The 23,811-nt window shown below is 45.5% G+C and overlaps 2 protein-coding genes across 5 annotated transcripts in view; one reads left to right on the top strand and one right to left on the bottom strand.

The window, feature by feature from the left end:
* Window positions 1-11,355, bottom strand: part of SAP30BP (SAP30 binding protein) — a 42,778-nt gene extending 31,423 nt beyond the window's left edge. For 2 of the 4 annotated variants that reach the window (XR_005238757.2, XM_037993469.2), the window contains exons 1-3: window positions 11,186-11,341; window positions 10,030-10,139; window positions 6,808-6,855 (exon numbers count right to left, since the gene is read on the bottom strand). Coding sequence is in view for 3 of the 4 variants with exons in the window: in XM_037993469.2 (XP_037849397.1) it covers window positions 6,808-6,855; window positions 10,030-10,139; window positions 11,186-11,291 (264 nt within the window). In the remaining variant the exon portion in view is untranslated. Of the gene's footprint in view, window positions 1-6,807; window positions 6,856-10,029; window positions 10,140-11,185 lie in introns of all 4 variants that reach the window. The other 2 variants (XM_008011745.3, XM_073005021.1) reach the window with 2 other exon arrangements.
* A 120-nt stretch (window positions 11,356-11,475) lies between these two features.
* The window catches only part of RECQL5 (RecQ like helicase 5), a 40,475-nt gene continuing 28,139 nt past the window's right edge, over window positions 11,476-23,811 (top strand). The window contains exons 1-7 of the mRNA XM_008011744.3: window positions 11,476-11,641; window positions 12,114-12,257; window positions 13,511-13,632; window positions 15,586-16,104; window positions 16,882-16,984; window positions 17,525-17,636; window positions 20,814-20,976. Of these exons, the coding sequence (XP_008009935.2) occupies window positions 12,128-12,257; window positions 13,511-13,632; window positions 15,586-16,104; window positions 16,882-16,984; window positions 17,525-17,636; window positions 20,814-20,976 (1,149 nt within the window). The 5' untranslated portion in view covers window positions 11,476-11,641; window positions 12,114-12,127. The remainder of the gene's footprint in view (window positions 11,642-12,113; window positions 12,258-13,510; window positions 13,633-15,585; window positions 16,105-16,881; window positions 16,985-17,524; window positions 17,637-20,813; window positions 20,977-23,811) is intronic.

Genomic DNA, 23,811 nt, shown 5'->3' on the forward strand with positions numbered 1-23,811 from the left:
GCTAGGTTTTTTTGTATTTTTTAGTAGAGACGGGGTTTCACCGTATTATCCAGGATGGTCTCGATCTCTTGACCTCGTGATCCGCCCGTCTCGGCCTCCCAAAGTGCTGGGATTACAGGCTTGAGCCACCGAGCCCGGCCAATAAAAACAGTTCTTAAACAACTATTGAATCACTGACCCATGATTTCCGTTTTAGAATAATAATAGTTTTTCTAAGGGGTCTGCAAAGTCAAAACTGTTTTAGGTCATTATTTGTCTTTTTCATCATGTTGACATTTGCACAAGCAATGGTGGGTAAACCCCTAAACTTTAGAACAAATTGAGGCGGCAGGACCAAACCGTAGCCGTAGTCGTTATATACGCTCAGTTGATTTAAAAAAAGGGCTGGGTGCAATCCCATGGGATTCCCATGCCTGTAATCCCAGCACTTTGGGAGGCTGAGGTGGGCACATCACTTGAGGCCAGGAGTTCCAGATCAGTTTCACCAACATGGTGAAACCCCAACTCTACAAAAAAACAAAAAAACAAAAATTAGCCAGGCGTGGTGGTGCACGACTGTAAACCCAGCTACTCGGGAGGCTGAGGCAGGAGAATCGCTTGAACTGGGAGGTGAGGGTTGCAGTGGGCTGAGATTGTACCACTGCACTCCAGACTGGGCAATAAAGCGAGACTTCGTTTCAAAAAAAAAAAAAAGCCAGTTTCACTTAAGAACTATCTGCCATAGGCTGGGCATGGTGGCTCACGTCTGTAATCCCAGCACTTTGGGAGGCTGAGGAGGGCGGATCACGAGGTCAGGAGTTCGAGACCAGCCTGGCCAACATGGTGAAACCCTGTCTCTACTAAAAATACAAAAATGAGCCAGCCACAGTGGCACGTGCCTGTAGTCCCAGCTACTCAGGAAGCTGAGGTAAGAGAATCGCTGGAACCTGGAAGGCAGAGGTTGCAGTGAGCCAAGACTGTGCCACTGCACTTCAGCTTGGGCAACAGAGTGTCTCAAAAAAACAAAAAACAAAAACCAAAAAAAAACGTTCTGCCAGAACAGTAAAAATGATTAGTTTTATGACGTCTTGACACTGGAATATACATCTCTTTAATATTTTGGGCACTGACATGAGAGGCATGCATAAATACTTCTGAGACATAACAAAGTCAGATAAATGTCTCAGGGAAAAGCACACATAGCAATGCCCCCTTATCCCTGGGGGATACATTCCAAGACTCCCAGTAGATGCCTGGAACCCTATACATACATATCTATGATAAAGTTTAACTTATAAACTAGTAAGAGATTAACAACAATAATTAGAAAGATATACTGTAATAAAAGCTAGGTGAATGTGAACTCTCTCTCAAAATAGCTTACTGCATGTAATATTTTCTGCAGCTGACCTCCGGTTACTGAAGCCACGGAAAAGGATGGACTACCATTTGTGATTATTTCAGTTACCAGTTGAACTGGCATTTTTCTTCAGGAATCACCATTTATATTCGAAAGAATGACAAACTAGTTATCTAGACTTGGTTATTTGGCAGACATTTTCTCAAGACCAAAGCCTGTTACTTCAAGGAAAGCTCTGATAGTACATATTGAAAATGATAAAACTCGTTTTCAAACAAAAATTATTAGAAACACATTATCTTGAAAAATGTGTGGCCAGGCGCAATGGCTCACACCTGTAATCCCAGCACTTTGGGAGGCCGAGGCGGGAGGATCACCTGAGGTCAGGAGATGGAGACCATCCTGGCTAGCACAGTGAAACTCTGTCTCTATCAAAAAAAAAAAAAAAAAAAAAAAATTAGCCAGGCACAGTGGTGGGCGCCTATAGTCCCGTCCCAGCTACTAGGGAGGCTGAGGTAGGAGAATGGCATCAACCCAGGAGGCGGAGCTTGCAGTGAGCCGAGATCATGCCACTGCACTCCAGCCTGGGCGACAGAGTGAGACTCTGTCTCAAGAAAAAAAAGAAAATAAAAAGAAAAATGTGTTGCTCCTTATTGTGGGCTTGCTAAAAGGTTTCTAAAATTTAATGATTTTCCGATGAGATCAGTTGCATCACTAATAAATGTTACTTTTTTGATACCACAGAACAAAACGTGTCAACATTAAGATCTGTATAACTCAGTAAACCATCAATTTTCAAATTACCAGTGCCTGATGATATAAAATCATGTATGGGTAAAAGATCCATTCATAGGGCAAGACAGACCAGTGGATTTTAGGGAAGCAGAATACAAAGTTCACTGGTAAGGGTTCACATTCCATGATGTAACTAATCTTTCAAGGAAAGTATCACCTGTTGAGTTCTGATAAAGTATCAAAGAAGAATACCTATAATGACCTGAATGTAAAAGCATTTATACGTACCCATTCATATTCTATTAAGCCAGACATTAAAGATTTGTAAAATGGTGACACAGTGCCACTCTTTGCATTAACATTTTTTGGGAAATACTTAGTTTTTCTAAAAATGTTATTTATGTCAATATGTAATAGGTTTGTTTGAGACAAGGTCTCAGTCTATCACCCAGGCTGGAGTGCAGTGACAAGATCACAGCTCACTGCAACCTCTACCTCCCAGGCTCAAGTGATCCTCCCACCTCAGCCTCTTGAGTAGCTGGGACCAGAGGCATGCGCCGCCATGCCCGGCTAATTTTTGCATTTTTTATAGAGATGGGGTTTTATCACATTGCCCAGGTTGGTCTCAATCTCCTGGGCTCAACCAATCTGCCCACCTTGGCCTCCCAAAGTGCTGCAATTACAGGCACGAGTCACTGTGGCCGGCCCGGGTTTGTTATTTTAAAATAAATAATTTAAAATTTTCTCAGTTTTAACTTATAAAATAGCAAACATCAATACATAAAACCAAAATGAACAAAAACTCTGAGATCTTCAATTTTTAATTGTGTAATGTTTTGAGAACTACTGAAAAAAAATTAAAAGATCTTAAAAAAACAAAGTAGAGGCCGGGTGTGTTGGCTCACGCCTGTAATTTCAGCACTTTGGGAGGCTGAGGTGGGCAGATAATGAGGTCAGGAGATCAAGACCATCCTGGCCAACATGGCGAAACCCCGTCTCTACTAAAAATACAAAAATCAGCTGGGCGACATGGCGTGTGTCTGTAATCCCAGCTACTCAGGAGGCTGAGGCAGGAGAATCGCTTGAACCTGGGAGGTGGAGGTTGTAGTGAGACAAGATTGCGCCACTGCACTCCAGCCTGGGCAACAAGAGCGAAACCCCTACTCAAAAACAAAACAAAAAAACCCAACAGAAAACCAAAGTAGAAAGGAGAATGCCATCTAGTGGAGACGACAATTATGACAGTAATCTAATAGTTAAAATAAACGACACTTCTAACGAAGATCCACACTTGTAACATATTCTATTGTTAGAATCCCAGCACTTTGGGAGGCCGAGACGGGCGGATCACGAGGTCAGGAGATCGAGGCCATCCTGGCTAACACGGTGAAACCCCGTCTCTACTAAAAATACAAAAAACTAGCTGGGCAAGGCGGCGGGTGCCTGTAGTCCCAGCTACTCGGGAGGCTGAGACAGGAGAATGGCAGGAACCCGGGAGACGGAGCTTGCAGTGAGCTGAGATCCGGCCACTGTACTCCAGCCTGGGCGACAGACCGAGACTCCGTCTCAAAAAAAAAAAAAAAAGAAACTTCGTATGTTCATGTGCACTGGGCCTGGTGGCTCACACCTGTAATCCCAGCACTTTGGGAAGCCAATGTCAACAGACTGCTTGAGCCCAGGAGTTCAAGACCAGCCGGCGCAACATGGCAAAACCCTTTCTCTACAAAAAATTTAAAAAATTGCCAGGTGTGATAGCACACACCTGTAGTCCCAGCTGTTTGGGAGGCTGAGGTGGGAGAATTAATTGAGCCTGGCAGGTTGTGGCTGCAGTAAGCTATGATGGCACCACAGCACTCTAGCCTAGGTGACAGAGTGAGACTCCATCTGAAAAAACAAACAAACAAAAAACCCAAAAAACTTCACATGCTTAAAGCAGAATGTTCAAAATTAAGAGTTTTTAATGTAAAAAATATTGTTACACATCAATTTTTAAAAATGTGGGCCGGGCACAGTGGCTCATGCCTGTAATCTCAGCACTTTGGGAGGCTGAGACAGGCCTATCACTTGAGGCCATGAGTTCAAGACCAGCCTGGCCAACATGGTGAAACCCTGACTCTATTAAAAATACAAAAAATTAGCTGGGCATGGCGGCTCACACCTGTAATCCCAGCTACTTGGGAAGCTGAGATAGAAGAATCACTTGAACCCAGGAGGCGGAAGCTGCAGTGAGCCGAGATCACACCATGCACTCTAGCCTGAGCGACAGAGCAAGACTGTCTCAAAAAAATAAATAAATAAAATAAAATTTAAAAAAATAAAATGTAAATGTGCCAGAGAGCTCTGGATTTCAGGTATACGCTGCTATGTGGAAGACAGTCTGAGGCCAGCTCAAGCAGAAAGATGACAGGGCCAGGACCAAGATAAGAGTATCACAGAAGACTCATGCTGGGGATCATTTGTAGTCCTTGGAGAAGACACGAGGACTCCTAAAGGCCTGGCAGCCACTGGGGATTGGAGAACATTGAAGGCGGCAAGCTCTATCTAAATCCTTCTCCATCACCCTCCGAAAGAACTAAATCAAGTGACTTTGAGGGTTGGATTTTGTGTTCTGATTTCTGAGTGTTCCATAAGAGGAATGGAAATTATTCCATGAAACTTTACATTCCACAGTAAGACTTGAAATGCACAGGAGTGAATGAGGAACACCAAAGCACATCAGTCAGGGAGCAGGCAGGAATGACGGCGCTGTCAGCCACGATGTGGGGCTGAGAAGGGAAGCCTAAGCACAAAAGGCATTTCCACAATCTTCCCAGCTTCACCTTTTCTGGGTCCCTCCCACCTCGTTCTTTAGTGACTGCTACCAGACAGTAGTCAAGTCTGTTTTGTTTTTCATGTAGCCCTTACCTTGACTCACAAAGCCATGTCATTTCCCCAAGGATCTGATGCCTGTATCACAGGATTTTAGAAGGGGTGACCGTTAAGTGTATGTACCCTCCTCTCCAGCCAACTTCCCCAGGAGGCCTTCCAGCCCTAAGAAAAAGATGCAACTGTACCCAGAAAGACTCTAGGACCCATGTCCTCCTTTCCCTCCACAACTGAAACCCAAACACTTAATGGTTCCCTGAGCATGTTTTCCATGCAGGCTCCAAGTCCTATATACCCTAAATACTAGGACAGATAAGACTATCACTACTGAGTGTTTTTGTTCTGAAAGCCCGAGCAGAGCTGTGACTGACTTTGAACTATGGGGCCATGGGTCTGCCCATACCATCTTGCCAGTTCTCACGCAGGGTGAGTTCTTTGGCCTGGGTTTCAGGTTTTTCACTCAGCATAGAAAGTAGGTTGCATCTACAGTTTTCAGGGGTTCTTTTTTTTCCTTCCCGCATGCTGGTGTCAAAACTTTCTTGGTAAAACACACTCTTACCTTTCTCACTCACAACCTGTCATGATTTTAGTGGCTACACACAGTTCCATCCAATAACAGAATCAGCTCCAATACGGAACAGCTCACACTATATTTTCAAGTATGTTACTGTTTTAGATTATAATTGGGCATACATCTCCTAAATTTTATTAGGTCATCTTGAAAGTTACAGCTGGTTTCCAAGTAGTTTTTTTTTTTTCTTTTTGAGACAGATTCTTATTCTGTTGCCCAGGTTGGAGGGCATTGGCAGATCTTGGCTCACTGCAACCTCTGCCTCCTGGGTTCAAGTAATTCTCCTGCTTCAGCTTCCCCAGTAGCTAGGATCACAGGTGCGCACCACCCACCAGTCTCACCAGTTAATTTTTGTATTTTAGTAGAGACGGGGTTTCGCCATACTGGCTAGGCTGGCCTTGAACTCCTGACCTCAAGTGATCCGCCCACCTCGGCCTCCCAAAGTGCTGGGATTACAGGCGTGAGCCACCGCACCTGGCCTCAAAGCAGTTTTTAACTGGAAAACGTGGTCCTTATTCCCCGGAGGTCTAGAGTGGTAGAATTAAGTCTTTTTCTTTGGGTGCATGGGGCGGGGGGGAAGTTTTTCCTCATAAAGAAATGCCTCTTCAACAAGTACACATTTCTAAAGGCCAATGCACAGCACAGCAGCTTAACCAACACAAGGGTGTCTTAACCTTCACAACAGATCATTAAGGAATGTGATAGGAAATGCTACAAATTACTCTTGGTTGCTACTAGGATGCAACTATGAGAATAGTTATGTTGTTCTGAAAAAGACCATTCCGCGCAGCTTGCCCAAAAGTGGATGGACACACCCCTGGGAAAATGAGAATTAGACCCACCATCCCCGAGAGCTGGGGCGAGGCCTCATTTTGGTCTGACCTTCTTATAGCCTGTTGTTCACTTCTAGATGACTAAAGAGAATCCAAGCACGCGAGGCGGCCCTCACACCTTCCTGAGTCTAGAAACAGACGAATCCACCTGCAGGGCAGAGACACTTAAAGCCCCATCTGGGAGGCAGAATGCAAGTGGGCTGTTGGACTCAGCCAAGCCTCTCGCCTTTCTAGTCAGGAGATATGGCACAATCTGAAAGGCTGGAAATCCAATGTCTCAGGATTTGTTCATTCCTGAGTCATCTCCAGGTTCGTTCTTTATAAAGTTTATTTTATCCCAGAAAATGTCCACACAGTTGCACAGTTTGTCAGTGGGACAGATCTTGACCAGACATACGAACTGAGCCATAATGTTCAAACACCTTGTTTGCATCCAGCCACCCACCACAGCCAACACCAAATACCTTTGGGTCATCAGCCTCAGGTTTTTCAGTCTCTGAATCGTCATCTTCCTACAAGACAAAGAATTTAGAGGATTAAGCTTAAAGGAGCAGGCCTGAGGAGTCTCACATGCATAACTAGGGGCTGCAGCAAACAGCCCATTTACCCAGCTGGGGTCATCCCACCAAGAATCCCTCCCCTACCATATAACTCAGAACCAGAGAAAAATAAGGGGAAAGAGATATTCTGGGGGAGAAAAAAAAACAAAAAAGCATCAGCAGCTCAGAAGTCAAGTTACTCTAGCGGGGAGACAGTCCACATCAATGAAGATGCCCGAGTTAAAAATCACATACATAAAAATGGAGAAAGATTGCAATATGTTTCAGGAAAGAGTAAGATCAGGCCACACAATAAAACAGGCATCGTGTTTCCACTGAAATATCAGTTATTTCAAACCAGGATTATGAGCCTTCTTTCTTTTTCTTATACATATGTACATCAGACTCAGACCTACTGTAACACTGTTCAACACCAAGTGCCAAGGCTTACACACAGCTATATCACAGCACAACCAGCATTTGCACTAACATCAACACAGGAAGGTAGGCCTCAAATGACCAGAGCAAGTGACCCGGGAAAGGCAGGACTAAAGGGCAATGCCCAACCTTCCAGGAGTCCCAGTTGAGTGGGCTCTGCCTCCACCTAAGGGCTCCCAGAACTGCCAAAGACCCATTCTACCCAGTCCTGTTCCTTATTCAAATGAGGTCAGCCTGACACAAAGGATCACACACGGTAAGACATTCTCCAAAGTGAGCCCGCCATTCCACTGAACACTAATGCTGATGCTATGAAGGTCAAAGGTCAGGAGCAGATGCTGGACCAGCTACCTTATTAGCTGGCTAAATCCATGTCACCTTCACTACCCAAAACTCCCAATGCACAGAAACCTTTAACTAAATACCCAGGAAAAAATGGTTTCATTTGAAACTGCTATTTTCAACAAAGCTACACTTCAGCCCAAACGTTACAGAGCACTCCATATATTAATATAAATACCATTCGAGATTTGAACAAACTAGACTGATGATTTGGAGACTTAACTGTCCTGTAAGGTGCCAGTGAGTCCAAGGCTTTAAATGTAATCTCCATAATCTCCTTAAAATGAAATCAGTCATGCCAAATAAACAGAGATGGAGCTCAAATACAATCACATTTCAGAATCTCTACAATAAGAGCTGATGAGAGGATTTTACTAAAATATGAAATGAAGCTTAAACATGATGAAAATTCTAAGCAAAGCAAATATGAAACACTTCAAAAACACATTATGCAAATGTACTAAAGAGTTATGAATATTAAGCCAGAATGTGTGTACTTCAGAAAAGTCAGAAAACAACTTGCAAAACTTTTCTGAATAATTTCAGTCAACTCTGAATTATCAGTATTAATGGATGGGGCTAAAGGCATGAAAATATCTCCCAAAATGCATAATGTACAAAACGCATTTCTGTTTGTTGTGGAAATAATTTTTTTTTTTTTTGAGATGGAGTCTGGCTCTGTCACCCAGGCTGGAGTGCAATGGCGTGATCTCGGCTGACTGTAACCTCCACCTCCCGGGTTCAAGCTATTCTCCTGCCTCAGCCTCCCGAGTAGCTGGGACTACAGGTGCGCGCCACCGTGCCCAGCTAATTTTTGTATTCTTAGTAGAGACAGGGTTTCACCATGTTGGCCAGGATGGTCTTGATCTCCTGACCTCATGATCTGCCCACCTCAGCCTCCCCAAGTGCTGGGATTACAGGTGTGAGCCACCCTGCTTGGCTGGAATGAATTTTAATGCTAACATTTACATACCAACATGTAACAAAAAATTCAAACAAATAATATATTTTAAGTGTTTCAATTAAAACTGTTGCTAAGTAGTCAGATTCGACATCGAGACTCAACTTTGCATGTCTCGTGCTAAGAACCAGCCTCAATTTCTTTGCGTTTTCTGCAAACTTAAATTCTGACTCATGCTGCTCAGGTGATTATGTGTCTAAAACCTTTCTTGTTAATAATAGTACAGATTCTCCTTTCTCCAGCACCTACTGAGTATCAGGCAAGATTTGTGATCAAGATCTAAAGGTATCATAATAAAAAGTGCCAAGTAAAATGTCAAGAAAGAAGAAGGCCAGGCATGGTGGCTCACACCTGTAATCCCAGCACTTTGGGAGGGTGATGCAGGGGAATCGCTTGAGGCCAGAAGTTTGAGACCAGACTGGGAAACATAGTGAAACGTCGTCTCTACAAAAAAATTTAAAAAAAATTTTTTAAATTGGCCGGGCACAGTGGCTCACGCCTGTAATCCCAGCACTTTGAAAGGATGAGGTGGGTGGATCACCTGAGGTCAGGAGTTAGAGACCAGACTGGCCAATATGGTGAAACCTTATCTCTATGAAAAATACAAAAATTAGCCGGGCGTGGTGGCAGGTGCCTGTAATCCCAGCTACTCAGGAGGCTGAGGCAGGAGAATCGCTGAAACCTGGGAGGCGGAGGGTGCAGTGAGCCGAGATCGCACCACTGCATCCTGGCATGGCCGACAGAGCAAGATTCCGACAAAATAATAATATTAATAATAAGTTAGCTAGGCATGGTGGTGCCCACCTGTAGTCCCACCTACTGGGGAGGCTGAGGTGGGAGGATCACTTGAGCCCAGGAGTTCAAGGCAGGAATGAACTATCTATGATCACACCACTACACTCCAATCTGGGCAGCAGAGTGAGACCCTACCTCAAAAAAAAAAAAAAAAAAAAAGAAGAAAAAGCAGGTGAAAACAAATTTCCCTTTCTTATCTTGTTAATAAACTGACAAAATTTAAATGAGCCCCAACCAAGATTAAAAACAACGCAGAGTTGACTGTAGATACAAATGATACACCAATTAGGATGAATGCCTGCTATAAAGGGAGTAAATAATTTAAACTGGGAAAAATCAACATAAAACACCCGTTGATATCTGGGTTAAATAAAATAATCCACTATCTTTCCCCCCAAATTTCAACTCAAAGATTAATAAAAAAAGATCCATGTGAAAATAAATTTTCAAACAGAACTGCTATCCAACCCAGTTTCTTCCACTAATACTAAAACAAAAGTGGAGAGCAAGGAATGAAGCTAGCCATGAAATGGAACACTGTTGGCACAGTTCCAAAATCTGACAAATGAAATTGCGCTCTCAGTAGCTCTGGATCTGGGAGATTTACCTACCGACTGTCTACTGTTCTCATCCTCTTCTTCTTCATAACCATCTTCATCACCCCCTAGACGAGAAAAGTCATCCTCCCCATAGGCATCAGATACCAATCCGCCTTTCTCCTCTGAAAGATTAAAAAACAAACAAAAAAAAAAGCAAGAAAAAAAAAAAAAACAAGAGTTACAATGTAAGAAAAAATGTCTAGAGATTTGAGTGGCCAAGACTATCTCTGAAGATACAAGGGGAACCTAAATCTCATGTTAAGTGACAATAGGCCCAGATTCGGCTCTCTGAGAAGGGCATTATTTAGTGAATAAAATATTTAAAAGGTCAGGGAACAAAACCAAGTACTAAATTCTGTTTCTAATGCTATAAACACTAAGCAAACACTATAGTGTTTACAGGAAACTATCAGAGAACTTTCTGACTGGAAGAGACCCCACAAAATCACAAAACATGAAAGTACCTAATCTAATCCAATCCACTTCACTTTCCAGATGAGGAAGCTAAGGTCCAGATATGTTGTTAGGTAACTTGTTCTCTATTCTCCCAAAGAAATCTATTTCCATTGTCTAACATTGTGCTTCTCAACCTGAGGAGGAGAACATCACCGATAGGCTTTAAAAACTCACAAAATAAGAAAAATCACCCGGGATCCTTAAAAAGTTCACAAATGTCCACATCCTACCCCACTTCTACCGAATTAGAACTGATTCTCTCGCTTTGGGGATCAGATACGTTTTTATTTTTAAAAGCTCCAAGATGTGTTTAGGGCACATTCTTAACTAAAAGCTATAAATTTAACAAATACAATCTTTACCATCCTCCACGTATGTTTTACTCAACGCTCTCCCTCATCAAACAACGAGCCCAGGGGGAACAGGCAGTGGCTCAGCAGCCACTCCCTCTTCGTCCATCCCTCTGTCCATCACTATAACCGGCACGGAGGCTTTCAGTAAGTTTAGGCAGATTAATCGAAACAACGGAAAGGAGATTCTTCATTCTTAGTCCAGAGTCTCTAATGCTCTATCTCATCCAGGACCCCGGGCCATTCTTCGGGGTCCGGTGCTTGGAGCACAATGACCATCTAGTTCCCTCCTGCCCAGCGAGGGGTACAGCATTCCGGGCAGACACCCGATTCCCTCTCCCAGTTTCCCACTTGGGGCTTACCAGCCGCGCTGCCCATCGCCTCGATTCCAGTCTCGCCATCAGACTCGGGCTCTGAATCTTCCGCGTAAACTGCAAGAGACGACAGAACATTCTTCTTCCCCGCCATCTTATTCCCACAGCCCTGGCGTGACTCACTCCTATGACTCAAAGACGCCGACTTCCGGGCGGAAAGGCAGGGTCTCTCGGGTCCCAAGAGACCCCGCGCCACACTGGAAACCAATCAAAACGGCAGTTTTCTGCGCCTGGCTCCGCCCTCATGCCAGCGCTTCGGTACGTCATCACTGCGCGACGGATATAAGATTGTGTGGGTTCTGGCTAATGCTTAATTCCCAGCGCTTTGGCTTCTCTGCGTTGGGTTTGTGTACAGGGGTCTTCGAGTGGTTCCGGAACCAGCCCAGCCAGCTGCAGCGGCCCAGTAAGGGCCTTTAATTCCTGGGCCGACCACGGCCGGTTCTGATATCTTAGGGTGAAGAGAGGGAGGCGTCAGCCGGCCAAGAGAGAAAATTGCGGATCTTGGGCTCAGGAAGAAGGGAGAAGGGGGTCGGGGTCCCGGGGTGGAAGAATGGTTGTCGTGGTTGCGCTTATAGAAGAAGGAGCAGGTGGTAGATCTTAGGAAAACGGTTCCTCGTTCTCCAAACTATTCTGAAGACATTTGTGTTTCTTTTCTTGATCTGATTTCTAGCTCTGTGCTATACCATGGCCTGGAATAGTTCGATGTATTTATTTTCATTGAGCGTAAAAGTGGAGATATTAATTACCCAGGAATGTATTGCTTGAGGCAGTTCACTTTCAGCTTTAATACTTAAAAATAATATATTATTTAAGTGTAACATAGCAAATTGTTACAGAAAAATAAGCTGTATTTTTAAAGCAAAACAGAGGGTTCTCGTGGCAACCTTTTACCACCTTTGCCTTAACCTTTGGCCACTGTTCTTGGCTAAGATGAGCAGCCACCATACCACCTTTCCTCTTGACCCTGAGCGGCGAGTCCGGAGTACGCTGAAGAAGGTCTTTGGGTTTGACTCTTTTAAGACGCCTTTACAGGAGAGTGCGACCATGGCAGTAGTAAAAGGTAACATTACCAAGGTACCTTCCTTTAAATTTATGCTGGCTATACCATAATGCTGCGGCAGAACACCCTCCTCCTGATCCTTCGCACTGCCTCACCTTTGGTCCATAACTGGATTTGGAAATCTTTAGAGTTGTCACCCAAAGCTTGTAGTTTCATTTATTTGTTTTAATTAGAGACACAGGGTCTTGGCATGTTGCTTAGGCTGGTCTCCAAATCCTGGGCTCAGGCAATCCTCCCACGTCGGCCTCCCAAGGTACTGGGATTACAAGCATAAGCCACCACACCTGGCCCAAAGCTTGTAGTTTTAATGGCAGAACCACCCGTCTGGTCTTTAGTTCATAGCCAGATCTACACATGGTCTTTGAAAACACTTCAGATTCCCATTATTGTTCGTTTGTACACACAAACGAACAGCAACAGTGAGGGTGGCAGTAGTAACAACTTGGTCACTGGCCTTCTAGGTAATTCCCTTGTTGAAGATTGAGTGGCCTGGGTCCCAGATAGAGAAGGAAAGAGTAATAATGTTATAAACCTGAGATATGGTGACAAATGGAAGTTGCCAAGAGGCGAGCAGCAATGTAATATTAATGATACATGTCTAAACAAAAGCTCTCTAAGTAATGTCCTGCCATGTCTACACAGATGTGCTCACTCACCTAGCAGTACTCTGCTTTCATGGCTGTTTAGGTAAATCATCCGTATCACAGCAGACTCAGACTCCTTTTTTTTTTTTTCTGAGACAGAGTCTTGCTCTGTCGCCCACGCTGGAGTGCAGTGGCACGATTTCGGCTCACTGCAACCTCCGCCTCCCAGGTTCAAGCAATTCTCCTGCCCCAGCCTCCCGAGTAGCTGTGATTACAGGCACATGCCACCATGCCCGGCTAATTTTTGCATTCTTAGTAGAGACAGGGTTTTACCATGTTGGCCAAGCTGGTCTCAAACTCTTGACCTCGTGATCTGCCTGCCTCGGCCTCCCAAAGTGCTGGGATTACAGGCGTGAGCCACCGTGCCCGCCCCAGACTTTTTAAATCTTGTTTTTAACCATTACTAGAAATGGTTTGAGCGTGTGTCCAAATTTCCCAGGATCCTTGCCTTTTTCATAGAAAGGACAGGAGGGGTATTAGCATTACATTGAGACCCTTCCATGTGCCAGACACTCTGCTAGGTACTTTTCCTACATTCTCATTTAATTTTCAACAACTTCCATGAAAAGGCAGGAAGCACTGAGATATTGTTGTCTTGTATTTTTGCAGGTAACAAGGACGTCTTTGTGTGCATGCCCACAGGGGCAGGAAAATCCCTGTGCTATCAGCTCCCTGCTCTGTTGGCCAAAGGCATCACCATTGTAGTCTCTCCTCTCATTGCTTTGATTCAGGTGAGGCTTAGGGCAATGAAGATGATAGCCCAAAAAGATTCGGGGAAGGTTTTTTGAGGCTGGAAATTTCACTTCTCTATTGGTCTTTTGACTCTTCTTTTCTTTTCTTTTTTCTTTTCTTTTATTGAGACAGAGTCTTACTGTGTCGCCTAGGCTGAAGTGTGGTGGTGCAATCTCGGCTCACTGCAGCCTCCGCCTTTCGGCTTCAAGGAATTCTTGTGCCTCAGTCCCCCAAATAGCTGGGATTACAGGTGTATGCCACCATGTCCGGCTGATTTTTGTATTTTTAGTAGAGATGAGGTTTCACCATGTTGGCCAGCTGGTCTTAAACTCCTGACCTCAAGCGATCTGCCTGCCTCGGTCTCTCAGAGTGCTGGGATTATAGGTGTGAGCCACCGCACCGGCCCCTGCCTCTTTTTTTCTATGATTTGCCTATCTCATTTGCTGCATTGGGTTTCTGTTTTTCCCCAATGTAGTGTTCTCCACTGGTGCATATCACTCTGGGGGTTTATGAATGACTCTCTGAGGTCCTTCACCCTCCCTTGTTATTTTTTTTGTCCAGAGGAGTATGAAACTGTATTTGTACACACATATACACTCAGTCTCACATGTATACACATGTGCACTCATGATGTTGGGATAGAAGTTGCAGATGGATAGATAGCTAAGTTGATATGGGGAATCCCTGGTGTCCTGCTTATTTTGGTAAGGGCACAGTATGTGAAACAGAAAAAAAGATGAGAAACTGGCTGGGACCTTATTAACATCTGCTCTACAGGTGTTCTGACTATTTAAGGCCTGCAGATGGGCTGATAGAATCAGAATTGAGGAAGTGTGGCTGTGTGGGTAAGAGTCATCCACCATGAAGAAAGGTAGAGAGACAGGGAACAACAGCAATAACTTGGTGAGTGTTCACCAGGTCCCAGCCTTTGTGCTAAGTGCTTTACATACATTAATTTCACCTCTGAGATGTAAATTTTAAGTTATACAACAATTCTGTTAGATAGACTTGTATAAATTGTTCAGAGGGTAAGAAACAGCCAGCGAGCATGTGGTGATTAAGTGAGCCAAGATGAATCTAAATCTGAAGTCTGTCTGACTTCAGAGCCTGTCCTCTAAACCACTTTACCTTCCATAAAGGTTGAGCATCCCTAATGCAAAAATCCGAAATCTGGCCAGGCGCGGTGGCTCAAGCCTGTAATCCCAGCACTTTGGGAGGCCGAGACGGGCGGATCACGAGGTCAGGAGATCGAGACCATCCTGGCTAACACGGTGAAACCCCATCTCTACTAAAAAGTACAAAAACCTAGCCGGGCGAGGTGGCGGGCGCCTGTAGTCCCAGCTACTCCGGAGGCTGAGGCAGGAGAATGGCGTAAACCCGGGAGGCGGAGCTTGCGGTGAGCAGAGATCCGGCCACTGCACTCCAGCCTGGGTGACAGAGCCACACTTCGTCTCCAAAAAAAAAAAAAAAAAAATCCGAAATCTGAAATGCTCCAAAATCCAAAGAGTTTTAGTGCTGACATGACGCCACAAGTGGAAAGTTCCACGCCTTTCTGTCTTCATGTGATGGACTGCGGTCAAAATTCAGTCAAAACTCTTTTTTCATGCACAAAATTATTAAAAATATTATATAAAATTACGCCTAGGCTATATGTATAAGGTATACATGAAAAAAATGAATTTCCTGTTCAGACTTGGGTCTCATCCTCAAGAGATCTCATTATGTATATGCAATCTGCAAATATTCCCAAATCTAGGAATATCTGAAATCTAGAACACTTTTGATCCCAAGCATTTGATAAAGGATATTCAACCTATACTACTTCTATGCAAAGAAAAGACATAGTGGAGGGTGGGAGGAGGACAGTTTATGACTGGGAAATCCTCCAGGGACTTGCAGTGACGTTTACCTGAGTCCTGAGGGCCAATTGTAGCCCCTTTCTCTTTTCTTAGGACCAAGTGGACCACTTGCTAGCCCTAAAGGTACGAGTAAGTTCCCTGAACTCGAAGCTCTCTGCACAGGAAAGGAAGGAGCTGCTTGCTGACCTGGAGCGAGAAAAGCCCCAGACCAAGATTCTGTACATCACCCCGGAGATGGCGGCTTCCTCCTCCTTCCAGCCCAGCCTGAACTCCCTGCTGTCCCGCCACCTGTTGTCTTACTTGGTGGTGGATGAGGCTCATTGTGTTTCCCAATGGGGGCATGACTTTCGTCCTGACTACTTGCGTCTGGGTGCCCTGCGCTCCCGCCTGGGACATGCCCCTTGTGTGGCTCTGACCGCCACAGCCACCCCACAGGTCCAAGAGGACGTGTTTGCTGCCCTGCACCTGAAGAAACCAGTTGCCATCTTCAAGACTCCCTGCTTCCGGGCCAACCTCTTCTATGATGTGCAATTCAAGGAACTGATTTCTGATCCCTATGGGAACCTGAAGGACTTCTGCCTTAAGGCTCTTGGACAGGAGGCTGATAAAGGGGTGAGGCACTGAGGTGGAGGCCAAGCAGCTGTTAGAGCAGTGGAGTGTGACATGCAGCATGGAGATGGAGATTGGTCTTCTAAGACCTTTGCTTTTTCTAGCTTTCTCAGCCAGGCTTCTTAAAACTCGTGCACAAAAAGAGTTGTCCGTTTGGTTTCCTGGCATTGTCCTCCTTACCAGGGTTTCCTTGTCCTGGATCCTTCTGTGGAAGGCAAGCAGCCAGCCCCTCTGTGTGAGGCCTCTGCAGACCCATGCAAAGTTCGTGAAGAGGAGGCAGAGAAGTTAAACAGGTTGAGTTTTGAGCAGCTTTTGGCCTGCCTTTTTTTTTTATTTGAGGTGGAGTTTCTCTCTTGTTGCCCAGGCTGGAGTGCAGTGGCGCGATCTTGGCTCACCGCAACCTCCGTCTCCCAGATTCAAGCGATTCTCCTGCCTCAGCCTCCCAGGGATAGCTGGGATTACAGGCATGCACCACCACGCCCAGCTAATTTTGTATTTTTAGCAGAGACGGGGTTTCTCCGTGTTGCCCAGGCTGGTCTTAACTCCTAGCCTCAAGTGATCCTCCCACCTTGGCGTCCCAAAGTGCTGGGATTGCAGGCATGAACCAGCCTGGTCCTGCTTTTTATAAAGTGACAGAGCCTTACTGGGTGTCCTGCCTCAGAGGGGACTGAAACTGACGAGGGAAGGAACACAGAGCTGCTTTTAGAGCAGGGTACACTACACTGGGCCTATTGTTCTGTTCTTGCCATGCTTATTTTCTTCCTGCATCTCCCCATTCAGTTGTCTGGCTGCGGCATTGTCTACTGCAGGACTAGAGAGGCTTGTGAACAGCTGGCCATAGAGCTCAGCTGCAGGGGTGTGAATGCCAAGGCTTACCATGCAGGTAAGGGGCGCCCAGGCCACTTGGTTCTCTTCACCCTCAGAGGCTTCTTGGTGGGTCTCTTGTTCTTTACAGATCCTGATTATCAGGTGACCCACCATCTTATTGCAGATACTCAGGCAGAGCTAAAGTGATTCACTTAAATCCCCTGAAACGAGTCTAGACATGAATGAGGTCTAAAATGAGAATTGTGACTCCTGAGTTCTTCCCGCTGTATATGCCTACCCAGCAGCAAGTGATAAGTTTTTACAAGCCAAGGTAATGCTGTTGTAGGAAGAGCACAGGCTTTGGAGGCCAGCAGGCTTGAGCTTGAATCATGGCCCAAACCTTTGCCAAATGCTCTTTGCCACACATAGGCTAGGGTCTTTGTGCCTGTCAGCTGAGGCTCAGTAAAGTTAAGCGCCTGATGTAAGGTCGGACAGCTGGGAAGTGAAATATTCAGGGTTTGTGAAGTGCCTAGCACACAGTGTCAAACCCAAAATAGACCCCGGGTAAACCCAAGGGAAATGTGAGTTCTCTTCTCCATCTTTCCCTCCTTTACAGGGCTGAAGGCCTCTGAAAGAACGCTGGTGCAGAACGACTGGATGGAGGAGAAGGTCCCTGTAATTGTTGCAACCATTAGTTTTGGGATGGGAGTGGATAAAGCCAATGTCAGGTGAGCTTTGGTTATTGCCCTGCCTTCCTGGTCTGGGCCTGGCTCAGGGTGGATTCCCTAGTGCTATGCCTAAAGGACCAGGTGCATGTACTCCTTCGAGGGCCAGAGGGGAAGGAAGCTCCAGGAGAGAATCCTTAGAATACAGCCTGAATGCTGACAGTTCCTGTATGGCCTGCTCCCAGGTGACTGCACAGCATGGTTCTGGCACCCCCAGCCAGGACGGGGCAGCATGCAGTCCGTCAGGCTTGTCCTTTAACACAGCCCTGTTCACTCACATCTCAGTAGGTGGTTCCTATGAGGAGGTGGGAATAAAGGAACTATAGTCACGCACCTCATATTAATGTTTCGGTCAATGACTGCATAGACTGAGATCCTGTAAGACTGTAATGGAGTTGAAAAATTCCTATCGCCTAGTGATTTGCGTTACAGTATTTGTGTTATGGTATTTGCGTTTCAGTTGCCTACAATATTCAGTACAGTAACACACGATACATGTTTACAGCCTAGCTGTGTAGGCTGCGGGTACCATCTAGGTTTATGTAAAGATTATCCACTGTAATGTTTGCACAATGATGAAATCGCCTAACAAGTCATTTCTCAGAATGTATCCCTATCCCTGGTCAGGCACAGTGGTCCGTACCTATAATCCCAGCACTTTGGGAAGCCAAGGCAGGTGGATCGCTTGAGTCCAGGAGTTTGAGACCAGCTTGGGCAACGTGGCCAAACCTCCATCTCTACAAAATATACATAAAAATTAGCCAGGTGTGGTGGTGCGTGTCTGTAGTCCCAGCTACTTTAGGGGCTGAGGTGGGAGGATTGCTTGAGCCCAGGAGGCAGAGGTTGTAGTGAGCTGGGATCGTGCCACTGCACTTCAGCCTGGGCAACAGACCAGGACCCTGTCTTAAAAAAAACAAAAACAGGCCGGGCGCGGTGGCTCAAGCCTGTAATCCCAGCACTTTGGGAGGCCGAGACAGGCGGATCACGAGGGCAGGAGATTGAGACCATCCTGGCTAACATGGTGAAACCCTGTCTCTACTAAAAAAATACAAAAAACGCCGGGCGCGGTGGCTCAAGCCTGTAATCCCAGCACTTTGGGAGGCCGAGACGGGCGGATCACGAGGTCAGGAGATCGAGACCATCCTGGCTAACAAGGTGAAACCCCGTCTCTACTAAAACAATACAAAAAACTAGCCGGGCGAGGTGGCGGGCGCCTGTAGTCCCAGCTACTCGGGAGGCTGAGGCAGGAGAATGGCGTAAACCCGGGAGGCGGAGCTTGCAGTGAGCTGAGATCCGGCCACCGCACTCCAGCCCGGGTGACAGAGCAAGACTCCGTCTCAAAAAAAAAAAAAAAAAAAAAAAAAAAAAAAAAAAACTAGCCAGGCGTGGTGGTGGGCGCCTGTAGTCCCAGCTACTCGGGAGGCTCAGGCAGGAGAATGGCGTAAACCTGGGAGGCGGAGCTTGCAGTGAGCTGAGATCCGGCCACTGCACTCCAGCCTGGGCGACAGAGCGAGACTCCATCTCAAGAAAACAAACAAACAAACAAAAACAAAACAAAAATACACAATATGTATCCCCATCATTAAGTAATGTGTGACTGTATTTTAAGCTACTCCCTGTGGAAGGTCAAAGGCAAGGCTCTTAGGACCATAATTCCTTGTTATTGCTTACTAATAGTCTAGAAGAGTCGGGGTGCATCCCAGCCTCCTAGCCCCACACTGGCAACTGTTAGGAAGTCTTTTTTACCTGGCCGTGATCGTCAAGAGGCATTTTGGGCTACAGCCTGAAGCCCTTTGGTCTGATTAACGCCAAGTAATAATACCTTGTATGATTTATGGAGCATGTTTGCATACATGGCCTTGGTGAACCTCACAGTAACCCTGACTTAGGGCAGAAATTTTATAGTGCACTACAGTTTTAAAGAATACCGACTTTAGAATCAGTTCAAACCCTGGGTCTGCAGCCAGGTGTAGTGGTTCACACCTATAATTCCAGCACTTTGGGAGGACCAGATGGGAGGATTGCTTGAGCCCAGGAGTTCGAGACCAGCCTGGGCAACATAGCAAAACTCCATCTCTATAAAATTAAAAATTAGCCAGGTATCTTGGCATGTGCCTGTAGTCCTGGCTAATTGGGAAGCTGAGGTGGAAGGATTGCTTGAGGCAAGGGGGCTGAGGCTGCAATGAGCTATGATTGTGCCACTGTACTCCAGCCTATGCAACAGAGCAAGACCCTGTCTTAAAAAATAAAAAAACAAGGCCGGGCATGGTGGCTTATGCCTGTAATCCCAGCACTTTGGGAGGCTGAGGCAGGTGGATCACGAGGTCAACAGATTGAGACCATCCTGGCCAACATGGTGAAACCCCGTCTCTACTAAAAACACAAAAATTAGCTGGGCATGGTGGTGCACACCTGTAGTCCCAGCAACTCAGGAGGCTGAGGCAGGAGAATCACTTGAACCCGGAAGGCAGAGGTTGCAGTGAGCTGAGATCACACCACTGCACTCCAGCCTGGCGACAGAGCAAGACTCCATCAGAATAGAATAGAATAGAATGGAATAGAATGGAATAGAATGGAATAGCATAGGAATAGCATAGAATAATCGAATCCAATCCTGGGTCTGTGGTATCTTGTTAAGAGCTAGTTTTGAAGGCAGATACCCCTAGGCCCAAATTCTAGCTCTGCTGTCCTTTTACTGTGTGGCCTTGTACAAATTTACCTTTCTGAATCTCCAGTTCATATTCTGGAGAATGGGCTACCTCACATGATGGTGACTAACAAATAAGACATATATAAACTGACTCATTGTAGGTATTTAATAAATATTATTCCTTTCCCACTTCAAAGAAGTTACAAATAACTTATTCAAATTTGCAGTGCTCATAAGTGGCAGAGCCTCATGTTGTTTCTTTAGGTCCAGTATTTTTTCCACTGGGCCCTGGCTGAGTTTTTTGGTCCCTTATATGTGCTGATTGCCCCCCTTAACTCCTGCTGTGGCCTCTTACCTGGGCTACTCCTAGAAGGGAGATGGGCTGCCAGTGTCTTAACCATTCTAACTCTGGGACTATCCCTCTCCCTCCCTATCTGCTGGCCTCCCTGCTCTCCTACTCATGATTATTCCTCCAAAGGACACTCAGTTTCTCCACCATCTCATGCTCCTTGTCCCTTTGGATCCTACAGGTTTGTCATTCATTGGAATATTGCCAAGTCTATGGCTGGATACTACCAGGAGTCTGGCCGGGCTGGCAGGGATGGGAAGCCTTCCTGGTGCCGTCTCTATTACTCAAGGAATGACCGGGACCAAGTCAGCTTCCTGATCAGGAAGGAAGTAGCAAAACTCCAGGTAAGGCCTGGGCAGTAGAAGGTCTTTCAGTCTGACCCACCACTCTCTAGTTTTGTGAAGCTGATTTCTGAACTCAGATGATGCTTGTATAAGCTAGAGAAGGCTGCTCCCAACCTGTAAGTATAGCAAGGGGAAATGGCATGTTGGGTAGGGAGGCAGCTTACACAAACTAGGCTAGACTTTTTCCTTTATAAATATTTAAATATTTAAATTATCTTAATACTGGATTTTTTTGTTTTTGTTTTTTCTTTTTGTTTGTTTGAGACAGAGTCTCACTCTGTCACTCAGGCTAGAGTGCGATGGCACGATCTTGGCTCACTGCAACCTCCGTCTCCCGGGTTCAAGCGATTCTCCTGCCTCAGCCTCCTGAGTAGCTGGGACTACAGGCATGCACCACCACGCCCAGCTAATTCTTGTATTTTTAGTAGAGACAGTTTCACCATGTTGGTCAGGATGGTCTCAATCTCTTGACCTCGTGATCCACCTACCTTGGTCTCCCAAAGTGCTGGGATTACAAGCATGAGCCATTGCACCCAGCCTTTTTTTGTTTGTTTTTTTTCTGTTTGTTTTTTTAAGAGACAAGGTCTCACTGTCACCCAGGCTAAAGTGCAGTGGCATAGTCATGGTTCACAGCAGCCTCTAACTCCTGGCCATAAATAATCTTCCCACCTTGAGTAGCTGGGACCACAGGTATGTGCCACCATGCCCAGCTAATTTTTTTTTTTCAATTTTTTGCACATATGGGGTTTCTTTTTTTTTTTTTCTTTTTTTTGAGATGGAGTCTCGCTTAGTCACCCAGGCTGGAGTGCAGTGGTGTGATCTCAGCTCACTGCAAGCTCCATCTCCCGGGTTCACACCATTCTCCTGCCTCAGCCTCCTGAGTAGCTGGGACTACAGGCGCCCACTACTACGTCCAGCTAATTTTTTTTGTATTTTTAGTAGAGACGGGGTTTCACCATGTTAGCGAGGATGGTCTTGATCTCCTGACCTCATGATCTGCCCGTCTCGGCCTCCCAAAGTGTTGGGATTACAGGCATGAGCCACCTTGTTCAGCCTCCAAGTACTTATTTCTAATCTCTACCAAAATGACAATAAAGGGACAAATATATATAAATTCACAAGGATAACGAAAGTAGGAGAGAAGACAACAGCAGGTAGAAATGATAACACATTGTGCCTAGACACACAAAGACCCTACTAGAAATCTACTCAAATTCGTAAGAAAACCTGGCAAACTGGCTGAATATACGAGAAATAGGTGAAAGATTAGTAGCTTTTCTCTAGTCAGATGAGAGCCAAGGGAAAAAAAAAAAAGTATCTTTTCTCCTCTGTACCAGAAATACCTAGAAATAGAAACAAAAAACTTAATTTACAAAAATAAAACTTATAAAATACCTAGGAATAAGTGTTACAAGCTGTTAACAAGAGTTTTTTCAAAAAGCTCCCTAGTAGGCTGGGTGTGGTGGCTCACACCTGTAATCTCAGCACTTTGGGAGGCCGAGACGGGCGGATCACCTGAGGTCAGGAGTTTGAGACCAGACTGACCAACATGGAGAAACCCTGTCTCTACCAAAAAAATGCACAATTAGCTGGGTGTGGTTGCGCATGCCTATAATCCCAACTACTCGGGAGAGGCTGAAGCAGGGGAATCACTTGAACCCACGAGGCAGAGTTTGCAGTGAGCTGAGATCGCGCCATTGCACTCCAGCATGGGCAACAAGAGCGAAACTTGGTCTCAAAAAAAAACAAAAGAAAAAGCTCCCCAGTTGCTTTGAATATGTGGCCATGGTTGACAACCACTGATTTAGATGAAGAAAACTAAAATCTCATCAAGAGAAAACAAGCTCTAGGGTCAGGAGCAGTGGCTCATGCCTGTAATCCCAGCACTTTGGGAGGCCAACACAGGCAGATCACCTGAGGTTAGGAGTTCAAGACTATCCTGCCCAACATAGTGAAGCCCCTGTCTCTACCAAAAAATACAAAAATTAGCCAAGCATGGTGGCGCACACCTGTAATCCCAGCTACTGGGGAGGCTGAGGTGGGAGAATCACTTGAACCTAGGAGGTTGAGGTTGCAGTAAGCCAAGATCGCACCGCTGCACTCCAGCCTAGGTGACAAAGTGAGACCCTGTCTCAAAAAAAAAAAAAAAAAAAAAAGGCTGGGCACGGGAGCTTATGCTTGTAATCTCAGCACTTTGGGAGGCCAAGGTGGATGGATCACTGGAGGCCAGTAATTCCAGATCAGCCTGGCCAACATGGAGAAACCCCGACTCTACTAAAAATATAAAAATTAGCCAGGTGTGGTGGTGGGCGCCTGTAATCGCAGCTACTCAGGAGGCTGAGGTAGGAGAATCGCTTGAACAAAGGATATGAAAAGCAAATAATATGAAAAGAAAGTTCCCAGAAAAATTTATGAAATGACATGTTTAAACATGCTCAAGTTTAGGCTGGGTGAGGTGGCTCATGCCTGTAATCCCAACACTTCAGGAGAATGACATGGGAGGATCTCTTGAGACCAGGAGTTTGAGTAGCTTGGGCAATGTAATAAGACTTCATCTCTACAAAATATTTAAAAATTAGCTGGGTGTGTTGGTGTGCACCTGTAGTTCTAGCTACGCGAGAGGCTGAGGTTTGAGGATCACTTGAGTCCAGGAGGTCAAGGCTGCAGTGAGCTGAGATCATACCATTGCACTCCAACCTGGGTAACAGAGTGAGACCCTGTTTCAAAAAATAATAATAATAAAAAAATAGCTGAGCATGGTGATGTGTACCTATAGTTCTAGCTACTCAGGATGCTGAGCCAGGAGGATTGCTTGAGCCTAGGAATTCAACACTG

This window comes from Chlorocebus sabaeus, chromosome 16, assembly GCF_047675955.1.
Source record: "Chlorocebus sabaeus isolate Y175 chromosome 16, mChlSab1.0.hap1, whole genome shotgun sequence".
Lineage (NCBI taxonomy): Eukaryota > Metazoa > Chordata > Mammalia > Primates > Cercopithecidae > Chlorocebus > Chlorocebus sabaeus.